The sequence below is a fragment of the Sesamum indicum genome, linkage group LG14, assembly GCF_000512975.1.
Source record: "Sesamum indicum cultivar Zhongzhi No. 13 linkage group LG14, S_indicum_v1.0, whole genome shotgun sequence".
In the NCBI taxonomy this organism is placed as follows: Eukaryota; Viridiplantae; Streptophyta; class Magnoliopsida; order Lamiales; family Pedaliaceae; genus Sesamum; species Sesamum indicum.
The window spans coordinates 2,011,911-2,025,404 of NC_026158.1; the positions used below are offsets into that span (position 1 = coordinate 2,011,911).

Below are 13,494 nucleotides of genomic sequence, written 5' to 3' on the forward strand. Positions count from 1 at the left end.
TATAAAAATAAAAGGAGAAAGAAAAGAAAATTTAAATTTCTTTGAACTATATTTTAACTTGATCCCTTCATGGGGTACAAAGGAAAATTGAAAGTAGTTTGCTCATGTATAGTTATATTTTTAAATAAATTCCTTATTATATTATGCAATACACCTTCTCTAAGAAGAAAATGAATGGAAAATGTGTTCCAACGGTTGTCAGGCACTAAACAATGTTGTGTATACTGAGTCAAATATTTTCGGAAAGAAATCAGGCAAATAGGTAGCAAGACAAAGCTAAACACAATCAGACCTTGTTCTAGAATAATGTCGTCTTTGGAACAGGTGGTCACGCCATGTCGCAAAAAAAGAGCGTTTCCAACAACAGCTTGAGAGGAACATACTTTAGCATGTTCCCTGCCATGGTCATGTTCCTCTCGGACATGTCTAAAAAAATCGAAGGGGAAAAGGGCAATGTAAAGTAAGTTGGTTTGTATCTAAATCAAACAAGTTTTAGTTCGATTGATTGCAGATGCGCGTTACAATCATTTGTAGCCAAGAGAACACAAATAAAAGATAAGATGCTTCGAAAGATATACAAAGAAAAATTCGAGAAAAGATAATTTTATTGCATCAAATACTATTTTTTACATCAAGAAGGCAATAAAGCAACGAAGAAAAAATAATGCTAATGCTAAACATTCAGACGGGTAAGTTAAAAGTTGCCAAATCTTGTCTAAGTCTTCGAGAAGCACTTCCATCTTCAAAGCCTCTATCATTCCAGGAAGACATACACTACAAAAAAAAAGGCGAGATTTGGCACGGACAACCATCAAAAGTTTGTTTCATAACCGTCATCCAATGTGCAACCCAAACTACATGGGTTATTAAGTGGTCTGTGGGCATCTGTTGTGACATCAAAGCAGTTCTTAACGTAATTTGGCAAGCAAAGCAGGCATATGCACTAAAGACGAATACTTATCATATGCATGGGGACAATATTGCTTAAATAAAAATTGCTTAAATGGTTTTCAATACCGCTAATCTAATTGGTTTTTGATCACCTATTCCAACATTTTGTTGCAAAATAAAAACAAAACAAGTAAAAAAGTTAAAAGAGAACAAAAGAAATGAACTATAAAATATGATTTTAATGGATGAAATCATAATATATTAAAAATATGAAGGGGTAAATATTTAAATAAAAATAAAAACTAAATCATATTTTGAGTGGAATTAAGCAACTAAATTTGTTTGTTTTTGTAAAAAATAAAAATATAAAATCTAAAAGAGAACAACAAAATTAAACTATAAAATAAAAACTTAATAAATTTAAAATAATATATATATATGACTATAAAATAAAAAATTAATAAATGTAAAATAATATATATATATGTATATGTATGTATGCGCATAAATTGGTGTATAAAGGATATAAAAGAGTAAATATTTAAATAGAAATAAAACCTAAATGATTGACTAAGTATAATTATATAAATAATTTAAAAGTGAAATATGTACTTATTAACATGAAATAAATATAAAATAATATGTATTTATTCATATTTTTGTATTTTCGAGACAAAATAAAATATATAATGTTTGTTTACACTTTATCTGTGTGTTTTTTTATTTTTCAACTTTCTACATATAATATATACACTTATATATAATATAAAAAAGATATTATTTGAAATAAATATTGAATTTTGTCTCCCATAAATATAACATTAAACATATAATATATTATATATATACATATTTAATATAAAAATATCTCCCATAAATATAACATTAAACATATAATATATTATATATATACATATTTAATATAAAAATATATATAAAAGAGATATGATTTGACAATAAACAGTGATTTTTGTCTCCGAAATTCCAATATCAAACCTACACCACTTATTTTAAAATATTTCAAATTACCTCATAACATAAATTCAAACATACCATTTATTTTTAACACACACTTACTTACCTTTATTTTTCACTCATTATCTCCAAAACACAAAACAAAGCATTCAAAAAACAAATCCAAACACTATATAAATCCAAGAAAAGCAGTGTGAAGGAGAGTATGTGTGAGACTTTAAAACCCCAACAACCAAATACCGGGTATATAGTAGAACAGAGACGGTAGAGTGTTTCTAGCTCACATCAACGAACACGGAAGCAGTAATCGGAAACGGGCCACAGGAGACGAGCAACGTCTGGATTATCATAAGAGGGGAGGTGGGGTATGAGGACTATGGAATGGGCGGCGAGAGGAGATCACCTGGGCGGAATACCCCGGAAGATGATGTTCATGTCGGTGGGAGCATTCGCAAAAGCTGTGGCCAATCTTCTCAATACCACCACGGTCTACAACCTCGAAACCCTCCTCCGCCTTGTCCGGCACCGCCCACCGGGTGTCCCTCTTCTCACTGTCAGCAATCATATGTCCACGTCAGTCACTCTCTCAAGTAAAGTAGTAGATTTTGTACAACTCTACTGTTTGTTTTGAATGATCTTGGGAAACTGAAAAAATGGATGGAAGTTACTTGAATGTTGGTAATTTTCTTTCGGGAACTCTGACAGGAAGATGGGTTTTTCTATTTTAAAGTATTCTTTTGGGTGGTAATAACTGTTTTAGTTTGTAATTCACTATTTTTCTTGGGCATGAACCGTGTATTGATTTCCTTGTTTTGAGCCGTGATACTAATTATTATGATTTTGAACTATAATTTATGCAACTGCTTCAGGTTGGATGACCCAGTAATGTGGGGGCTCAAGGATTTTCCGGTAACTGATGCAGAATCCGGGAGATGGGTACTTGCAGCTGAAGACATATGCTTCAAAAATCCGGTGCTGTCATATCTTTTCAGGCTTGGTGTGTAATTAATTGCTGCATGTTTTATAAGTTTGTTGGTGCTGTATTTCATTATTGCCATTTTCATAGTCACTTCATTAGTAAATGGTAAATTATGCTGATATTTCTCCTGGTGGTGGCCATTCTGTGATGCATTTGATGCTTTGCTGTTTGCAGATTTCTGCTTTACGCATGATCTTCAAACAGAAGTGTACACCATTTAAAGTAAACTAGTAATGAAATGAAATGAAAAATGTAAGGTTGGGCATCTGGGCTACTTTAATTGATCATGAACTTTGTAACCAGTAGAAACTAGAGGTTTCGGTAGTGGTGATGTAAGTGATGCACTTTGCCTAGTCTATTTATTACATTTTCATGTACCTAGTTCCTTTTCACACTTATGTTAAATTTCTTCCATCATCTGGAGATTTTCACTTTTTTACTTAAAAAAGCTTAAAGCTAGACTACTGATTCTGGCTTAAGGAAATATTCACAATTGACACTGTTTCCATTGCCAGCTATTACTGGTGATACCATTTTATTCGAGTTTTAAGTAATTATGTTGGTCTGCAGTTGGTTTGTTTATCATCTTTTAAGTGAGTTCTATAGAGATCTAGTCACCTTTAACTTTTCTCATTCATCAAGTGTAAAATTCACAGGGAAATGTATTCCTATAACAAGGGGAGGTGGAATCTATCAGGAGCACATGAATGAAGCCCTTGACCGCTTGATCGATGGAGCTTGGGTACTCTCTCCTATATCATACTTCCTCTGAAATATTTGAAAGAACTTTGCCAGCTTCCTACTTGCACATGTTATTGAGTATGCAAGCACTCTATGCATTTATTTAGACTCGGTGGTGATGGCAGTACTAGTACCCGATTGGTAGTCTAGCTTGTATTCATTTGTTCCATCCACCTATAATACAGGGGAAAATCTAAATTCATTAATGAGAACATTTATCACTTGGAAAAGAGCATTGTTTTGAGTCTCACATTGTGCATTGGTTATTGACTTAGCAAATAATTACTTAAGGTCACTTATTTTTGGTTTGAAATGCTAAATATATAGTAATCACTCTTAAGAGTTTCATCGTAAAATAAAAGCTCATCTTATGGTTGTGAATCATAAATGGTTTAGTATGTGATATTTTTTGCATTTGAACCTGCACTCAGAGTCAAAGGTTTGATGTATCAATATCGTTGTGATTCTGCAATCTGACAACCATACTGATCCACGTAATAGCTACCAAAATTGGACATGCATCAAAGTGTGTGATGTAAAGTTGACAATTTTTCATGTCTGTAATATGTTGTTAACCATTATTAGTTTATCTGAACTATCATAGACGTATCCAGTCGACTTATTCTGGTTGTGCTGACAATATCACAATGAGGTGCTACTATTATATAAGTTATATTTGATAAAGCATTTTTCATAGTTGTGCTGAAATTTCTCCCATTTTTTTTTTTTATCACAAATGAACAGTTGCATACATTTCCAGAGGGGAAAGTGTGTCAAGAAGATGCACCTATACGACGGTTGAAATGGGGGACTGCCAGTCTCATAGTTCGTGCCCCTGTGACTCCAATAGTTCTGCCAATAGTTCATCATGGTTTTGAAAAGGTATTTCCTTTGTCATAAATTTAACATAAGTTAGCTTGGAATTTATACAAACAGTGACTCCAATTTCTCACAATGTTTTTATTTGATGGATATGGAGATCAACTAGCATTTAAGTTCAATTGTGAAGTCATGTAATCCCATACTAATGAGAACCTTCTAGTCTTAGTTCAACTCATCTCGAATTTGTTTTCAGTAATGTAACAATTAAGCTATCAACTAAATGAAGCTTCATAATGCAGAACTTAGGTTCTTCATTTAATTGATTTTAAAAGAACTTGATGTTTGACTGGATCGGATTCCAAAGATTTGTTTTACCCTTCTGCATTTTTGGCTGAAACAAGAAGGATTTTGGATTTAAGGCAGATGTTATAAGTTATGAGATGAGTTAACTTCTAGAGCATCATACTAAGAGAAGCCAGAAAATAGTTTGTTCTTTAATCGAAGAAAATGCACTGTGCTTTGGGATTTTTGTCTTTGATATGTTATCTAGAGTTGTTAGGTAAAGATCAATTCTGCTGCATGGAGAATATGGTCTAATACCAACCAATTATTTAGAAGATTTCTTTAGAAAGGAGGAACACACATAATACAGAGGTGTGTGCATTATAATTGAGTTTTGTGTGTTATATAGTCCAGGCCTAATACTTGTGGGTGCCCTGGATGTGAAAGGAAAAAGAGGATAGAAGTCTAAATGGAAAATTGAATTACAATAGTATGCTCTTCTTCGAGGACCCTTAAACACATCTCTTTAATTCATGAAGAGTTGGTTGATGGAAATGCTAGTTACTTGGTTGGTGCTATAGTATTTGGAAGCCAAGCGCCCAAGGGATCATGCTTCAACCTTGAAGGATTTCTGGTCGAAAGAAAAGTTTTTTGTGTTGATTAATGAATGTCTATTGGGTTCAGAAAGATGGAAGTTGAATTTATTAGCCATTAATAATTTGTTGATTCTATAGTGATCTTGTCATCTAACATTTGCTGTATTTGACAGCTGGTCTGAACCTTCCAAATTTAACATCCTTGACATTTACATAACTCTGATCAAACTATTTGTGCTTGTTTTGAGCACGGCAACATCAGGGTAGAAGTCTTCTGCTAATGGTTTGGCAATTTAGTGTAGAAGACTAAATTAAAACATGTTTTAAGTTTGTGACTTTAGACACTTTAAAATCATGGGGTCCGGTCCACAACTTTCATCAAGTTGAGGATAATGAAAATACAAATGAGTTTCAGGTGGAATTTGCATCCCTTGAGGAAGATGTGCCTTTTCGAAGGTTAAGTGAAGCTTATGCCTGTAACTCAATTTATACTATTAACTCTTGTAAGGAAAAGCATAACAGATAAATTAAAAGGCGCATACCACTGCCACCCGATTTATTTGAACATTAACAAGGGTGGCGGAGACCAATGTACCACATGCCAACTTGCACTCTTGGGTTTTCGCATTTTCATGGAGAATATTGTTTCTGATATGTTTTACAGATAATATGGACAAATCAAATGTAGTTTTTAGCTTGTACATGTCAAGTATCGATGCTTAGAAAATTAAGATCTTATATCCCCCACTCAACTTCTGCTACCATGTCAGGCATTTCATTATAAACTTGGAATACTAAAATTTTATCATTTAACTATTAAGTTTAGATTTGTACTGTGATTGTTGGGTGTATTTGCTTATCTATCGGGTGCATAGTTATTAAAGGCACAAAAAGGTGCTCCATGGCGCAAGCCTAGCGCCATTTTCTGATAATGGCGCTGGGCTTCACCATGGTGGCGAAAAGGCGCGCCTTTCTACGAGGTGTAGAGGCGCAGTAACGCATGCCTTCTGCAAAGCGTCGGAAGAAATCTGGCGAAGCCCATTTTTCTTCAAAAGCTGGGCTTTGTCCAGCTCAAATGACGCAGCAGTGGCAGAGGGTCATGGTATAATGATTAATATAATTTCTAATACTTATATTTAATTGTTTGTGTAATATTGAAGTTAAAAGATATATATTAATATATATGCAAATCTATGCAAAGATATATATGCAAATCTGTGCCGTACTTTAAAAAAGCGTGCGCCGCGCCATGCACCATGCACCATGGCTTTAGGGCACCTTTGCACCATGACACTCCGTGCTCCTTCAACAACTATGCTGATAACAATGTCGTAAGGGAAACCATTGAACGCATAAATATAAGAAATTTTAGTAAAAACGACTTACTATATTACTTTCAATTTTAAAAATCTTCAACTGGTCTTATAAATCTTCAACCCGTTTAAGCAATAATAGAAAAAAAATAGAAATCAAAATTTTTCACATGCACTAATGGAAATTTTTTTGCTGCAACTGAAAAATATTATCGCTATAAGTTAGGAAAAATTATTTCAGACAGGCACAATGAGATGAAGGGTGGATTTTTATACATGGAAAACCACGATTACTTGTCGCTGTTTATTCCAGTTGATGGGACGCATGCCTCCGGTTTTAAAGAAGGCCGCTGACACAGCATCGGTTCACGAGAAAATTGATGTCTCTTCCAGCGGTTCTGACCAAGCTATGGCATCGGTTGTGTGAAAAGCAGATGGTTGGCCCGGCCTGTGTTTTTTTTCTTTTTGTTTTTTAAACATTTCTACCTCTTGTCTTAGACAGCGATGCTACCTATATTTTTTAAAAATTTTCAAATCACCCATCTTTGTAATTTTCTTTTATTTTTGCATTTTTTAAATAATTTTCCCCAGTTCGTAGATACAGTAATGAATAAACTACAAAGCCCATTCTTTCCAACAGCATCAATATACTGGAACACGCCCCAATTTCCTGGAAATTACTGTTCTATGTTACATTCATCAGAACTACAACCAAAAAAAACTTATATGTTTTATCCACTTTGCCCCACCAATAAAGTCATCAATGTCTCAAGTTTTTTGTGGCTTCACAAAAGAAACATTTTCTTTCTAAGTTGTTCTTGGGGTTATTTACATACTTATGTGCATCAGTGAGGTAATTTTCTCCACCAGTATGTGTAGCTCTCTGGGTTTTGAAGCTTGTGCTCAAGTAGTTTCACTTAAATTGAACAAGACTTTGGCGAACCTGAATATGCAACCTTTTTGAACTTTGACTTGTAACAGCTTCTCAGACCACAAAGTGTATTTGGCCATGATACTATGTCTTTTCTGCAAGTTTGTTTTTTCAGTTTTTTGGGCCCATAGCGGCATAGCAGTTTGAACTGTCTTAGTATGCTCTTTGTTACATGTTAACCATCAACTGTTATCTAAAATCTGGATTACTTGATTCAAATTCAGCTACCTCATTTTGTCTTCTGTTTCAGTGAATTATAGTGCTTACAAAGTCAAATACTGTTTTGTTGACCAAAGAAAATGTTAATATATAAATCAGGATGTGCCATATAACAGTGTAATTGTTCACGCCTGGTGACGTTGAAATTGCTCTGCCCTCTATGCTTGCAGAAATGGCCGTCATTGTCACAGGAGGCAGTTGCAGTGTGGTGCTTTTGATCTTCTTTTGGCTACGTATACAAATTGCATGATTAGTGCACACCAGTTCTTTAGCTGGATGCAACTCTTGAATGCTCTTACATCCTTGCTTATAAGACAGTGTTTGCTTTCAGTCATTGAATATGCTTAATTATTTTATTCTGCTCTTGTGTCCTTTCGCTAGTGCTTTTATTCCATGCTTAAAATTGCATGGAATTGTGTTAGTCTCATTTCCCTCCAGGTGAGGAAAATTTTGTTGTTCATATGAACTCCTATTTTAGGTTTCTTGCTATTCTTGAGTTCAATTGCCTGGTAACATAGGTAACTCAGCCGAGATAGTGGGAACATCGTCAAGTAGCAACGGTAAAGGTCATTGCATGCAAGTAGATTCAGAGGTGGAGTCATGAAATAGCTTCTTGCATTGCAAGAGTGAGGCACATCACCTATCTGTTTTTTGGACCTTAAAATTATCGGAGTTTCTCTTTGGGTAGAGTACTTGTCCAATTGTGTACGTATAGTCGTGTACTAGAACTGGAGGATAGCCTAAGACCTATTTCCATCAAATGCTCAAAATATACTTATTCAAAACTTTTGTTGCCACCTGTAGGTAGTTTTAATGATAAGGATGGGAGGACATCTTTAACACAATTGAATATCATGTGAAGCTAGATCAGCTATTGTTAGCTTTAATGCAATGGTATGCAATGGTACACTTCTAGGACTACAGCCAAAGCATTTGAATTTCGGAATAATTCCAAACTTACAGTTCTATCTATTTACCCCATGTCATCTGAGATACTTCTGCACTTGCCTGTGTCGGTGGATCTTTTGGAATGATTTACCTCAGAAATGAAATGCTATTGTAGAATGACTTTGTAGAATGAATCAGGCAAGTGATTGAATTTGTAACATACTTCATATAAGTTTTCGGAACAAATCTTTTCCTGTATCTAATAGTATTATCTGTTGCTCACCCATGACTCATCTCTTTACAGGTTATGCCCGAGAACTATATGTTTGGTAGAAGACCTCCTATTCCATTGTGTAACAAAGATATAAACATAGTGATTGGTGAGCCAATCATATTTGATGTCCCTAAACTGAAGCACAAAGCTCTAGAAATGTCGAGGGATGTACCGTTTTCTCATGCTGGATGGCCTAAGACCATCTGCGGCCTAGACGAGGCAGCACAAAGATCTCTTTACACCACTATATCGGAGCAGATACGAGGAGTCATGGAGAGGTTGCGCGGTGTCAGTAAATCATTTTTTAAGACAAACTGAATCTTTAAGATTTCAGAATTACTAGGCATATTAACAGGTTTGAAGTTCAGAAGCCTGTTGTTTGAATGGGGGCGTTGCATAAGTTTGAGTTAGAGATTTCCCCATAGCTAAGAGGCCCAACCTTTCCATTTTTGTCAGCCCCTAGAGATTCGAAGCTATTCTTTTCCTGATTAATGGTATAGACATTGAGCATTGTGGTGTTCAATGGAGCTCGTTTCAGGCGACATTATTCGCTAGAGATCCCATGTTGTCCACCACTATTCTGTAAGCCATGTCTTGTGGACAAAATAATATTTACTTTCCTTCATGATCTCCTGTTGTCTAGCCCCCTGATTCATCTAAAATCCGCACGGTGTAATCTTTAACCAAACGTGAAGTAGACTGTCACAATTATTTGGTTTCACCTCAAGATAGTTTCGCTTTACTATCATTTAATTGTATGGGCTATTGTTTTGTACTTTGTTACAATATCTTTTCTGTGTGTGTGTGTTTGTGATAGGAGGCTCCGGCTAAACCTTCATCCGAGAAGATTGCTGAGAAGGGGCGGGGGGAATTTTTAATAGAGATGACTAAATTCTTAACCAAGTGATTCTTGATTTCGTGAAGATCACATGATGCATACATATATCAGTAACAATATTATCTCTCCTTAGGATAATTAGAGTGTTTCTCATCTTGCCATTTGGAACTTGCTACAGGAGCTCACTGGTAAACTTAAAACATAAGAGTGGGTTGTAATTCGGGGTTGTAGATAGTTTTAGGCCAAGTTGCTATAGTCCTCTAGATGGATTGCTTGGGCCAAGGGGACTTGGGCTTTTCCAACGTGTCATTGTCCGCTTCATAGAAAAAGGCCTTGTCCACAAGGCTTGAGTTGGGGAATTGGAGCCGAAATTTGGTGGCTTATTTACTTAATTATAATTAAAAAATAAATTATAAAAAAAATATTATTTTTTTAAAACACTGATAATTTTATTACAAGTTGAATAATTTTTTTTGGTACGATCAATGAATTTTTTTTTATTTATACTAATATAAAAAAAAGATCCTCCATACTCACTAACATTAGTAAATGACACCACCGTATCAATTTTTTATGAAATCAAGAATACCTTCATAATAAAATAACTAATTTATTCAATTTTTAAAAATTCACATTAATTTAAATATTATTTTTTCTTTTTTTTTATTAATATAATATATTAATTTATGTATTTAATTTTTATTTATAATATATTATATGCACGTTGGAAATGACGCCCCTCAACGACTAGTAATATTATAAATAAACTCATATGTTATTTGTTTAATTTATACAATCTTACCTTAATTTTAATATTTCTAACCTGTGAGAGAATTTATTATATTCCATAATATTGGTTAGTATGTTCTACATAACTTCGATTTAATTTCTTTTAGTATTTAGAAGATTAATTGCACAATACCTCTTGTATTTTATCTATAATATATAAAAGTGAAAATTTAAAAGATGAAATTTAATACTCCAAATTCTAATATATGCAAGTGAAAATTTAAAAGATGAAATTTAATACTCCAAATTAATATTTGAATCTTAATATAATATTATGGGCTTTAGATTACTCCAAATAATCACAAGAATAAACAACTCCAAAATTATATTAAATAAAATAATTCATTTTTTTCTTTGTTATTAAATAATTATTATTATTGGTAAAAATCTAACATTCATAGGACTTCCACCTGTACTCCAGTGCATCCACAACGCCTTCAAAACTATCAAACCTGGAGCTCACCACATCAATCCCCACACCCAATTTCTCCGCCCCCGCCGCCGTCACAGGCCCGTGCGCCGCCGCTACCATCCTCGGACACATCCGCCTCACCATCTCCCAATCCAGTCCCACTTCTCCCAAGCTCTTCAACAGCCCCTCCACCTCTGCGGTACTCGTGAAAACAATGGCGTCTACTCCACACTCCTCCTCCATCATTTCCACCAGCTCCGCCACGCCACTGCGCCATCGCGTCTCGTACGCGTTCACTCTAACGGGAACCCACCCCTTCCGGCCTAGATCCGCCAGAAATTTGGGCACCACCGGCGGCTCTTCCAATCCTATTACGAGTGGCGCAGGGCACAAAACCTTCCTCCCTCTGCCCATTCCCAACGACTCCACCAGCCCACTTGGCGTCGGGCCTAACGGAGGCTTATCGATACCCGCCAAGGCTTCCGCGAAGGCTGCGATTCCGGTTCTGGAGGTGAATGCTACGGCAGAGAAATAGTGGAGAGGGGGATTGGGTGTGAGAAAGAAGTGTTGAACGGCGGAAATGGTTTGTGGGGTGGGCTCGACGGCGAGGGTGGGACACCAGAGAGGACCCCAGCCCGCTGCGATTCCTGGAGGTGAATGCTACGGCAGAGAAATAGTGGAGAGGGGGATTGGGTGTGAGAAAGAAGTGTTGAACGGCGGAAATGGTATGGTTTGTGGGCTCGACGGCGAGGGTGGGACACCAGAGAGGACCCCAGCCCTTGAGTCGAATGAAGTGAGAAAGCCTTCCGGCGTAGTTTTGCGGGGTGGTGAAGGCAATGAGACGGAAGGTGGCTGCCGGAGAAGAAGGGACGGGAGGATAGTGGTGTGAATTGAGGACTATCATTTTATGCCCATCATTCCTTATCTACATAAGTAATATTCAGCTCGAGTCTATCTTTTGAATATTTTCATTTTTATTTGATTAATTTTGTAATATTTGATTTTTAAACAATTTATTTTTATAAAAATATTATTGATAAAAAATATTAAATATTAATTTTATAAAACATATATATAATTGTGTTTGAACACCTCAAAAGTTGTTATATCTTATTTTTCGCTTTAGAATTCTTTAATTTGACAATTGCAAAGATGGAACTTGAAGTTTTAATTTTCAAAATTGACTGATTCGTATATTATAATGAACCCTCTCGCTATTTGAATACCCTCTAAATTTAAAAATTCACTTTATGATAGCTTATTATGGTAGAGTATTTGTTATGGAATTTATAATTTTAGAGAATATTTGTAATTTTTCAAACAGAGTATTTGTAATTAAAATAAATATCAGAGAAATCCCTTGTAATTTACCCTAACATTAATGATATGAATCTGATTAGACTCGGACTTGTCCTACTTTGAGGTAGATTTCGATCAACAATGAGGTCTCGAGGCATATCTTTATTTTTTGTATTCTTATAGGAGTCATTTACTTTGAATTATTTGTCAAGATATTGTTGGATATCTAAACCAATCTAGCAATATACCTCATTTACTTTGTTGGATCACGGCCCGAGCCAAATCAAGAGGGCCCTATACAACCTTAGATAAACCTATATAACTTATCAAACCAAGGGGGTACGATAAGTTATGTTGCAAGGCCCAATTTTTGCTGGTAAATTCTCTTAGGCCCTGTTTACTTCTTTGTGATGCGTTTAAAAAATGTACGGGTTTAATAGATCTGGATTATTGTTTGAAACTTGGGTCGAAGCGTATGCAGATCCTAAAAGGGGACCTGTAAAAAGGCATTAACACTTCGATGGCCAAATTAGTATTTGATTTGAAATTAAATAAAGTCAAAAAGTAAATAAATATGGTTAAAAATCGAGATATGGTGAATAATATGGGTGAAGAAGTGTAAGAATAAGTGATAATGTGTTTGTAGAGTGCTCAAAGAATATTTAAACTTTAAGAGTGAGAGAGGTGTTTGGAGAGTGAGAGGGATATCCCCTGTATGGAGGGCTAAACCTATATTTATAGGGGAAATGCCCCCTGTCTGCTGGGGGTGTATCTCACTTTCGAGAATCTTGTAGAAATTGATTGGAATGGTTAGGATAAAGGATAAACCATTCTTATTCGTAGTTAGGATTATTTTAGTTGGAGTCCTCATTGTCTTGGGAGACCCCTTGTCTGCAAGGAGTCTCAACCACCAAAGAGGTCCTCCTTGCTAGGGCTGATGTTGTCCAAGTGGCTGCTGACACCTGGGTTGATGAGGTTTCACATAAGAGAGTAGGCAGCCACGTGTGTGGTTTTTTGGGCCGAACGTTTTTTCGGGCTTTAATCATAGTCTGAGTTGGGGTATGTCTTAGGACTCCTCCCTTCTTCTAGGGCTACTTGGGTTGTCAGACTTGCCTAGTTAGACTGTGGGTTGGTCCATCCTTGGCCTCCTAGTAGCGTTATGAGCGTAGGATGTCCTGGGTCTCTCGGGAGTTATCCTGGGACTTCCATTTTTTTTTTTTTGGGGGGGGGGGGGGGGGGGCGGCC

At 35.7% G+C, this 13,494-nt stretch overlaps 2 protein-coding genes across 4 annotated transcripts in view; one reads left to right on the forward strand and one right to left on the reverse strand.

The window, feature by feature from the left end:
• On the forward strand, nucleotides 2,064-9,541 carry LOC105176791 (N-acylphosphatidylethanolamine synthase). Of its 2 annotated transcripts, none has more exons than XM_011099699.2 (5): nucleotides 2,064-2,456; nucleotides 2,736-2,863; nucleotides 3,502-3,587; nucleotides 4,331-4,468; nucleotides 8,942-9,541. In XM_011099699.2, the coding sequence occupies exons 1-5, from the start codon at nucleotides 2,248-2,250 to the stop codon at nucleotides 9,227-9,229; spliced, it is 849 nt and encodes a 282-aa protein (XP_011098001.1). In that variant the 5' UTR covers nucleotides 2,064-2,247; the 3' UTR covers nucleotides 9,230-9,541. The 2 variants fall into 2 exon arrangements, with proteins under 2 accessions (XP_011098001.1, XP_011098002.1); XM_011099700.2 differs by having other exon boundaries at nucleotides 2,066-2,439.
• The window catches only part of LOC105176792, a 4,738-nt gene continuing 2,105 nt past the window's right edge, over nucleotides 10,862-13,494 (reverse strand). Inside the window, exons 1-2 of one of the 2 annotated variants that reach the window (XM_020698730.1) lie at nucleotides 11,712-11,924; nucleotides 10,862-11,569 (exon numbers count right to left, since the gene is read on the reverse strand). In XM_020698730.1, coding sequence (XP_020554389.1) covers nucleotides 10,927-11,569; nucleotides 11,712-11,854 — 786 coding nt within the window. In that variant the 5' untranslated portion in view covers nucleotides 11,855-11,924 and the 3' untranslated portion in view covers nucleotides 10,862-10,926. Of the gene's footprint in view, nucleotides 11,570-11,711; nucleotides 11,925-13,494 lie in introns of those variants that run through there. The other variant, XM_020698729.1, reaches the window with a different exon arrangement.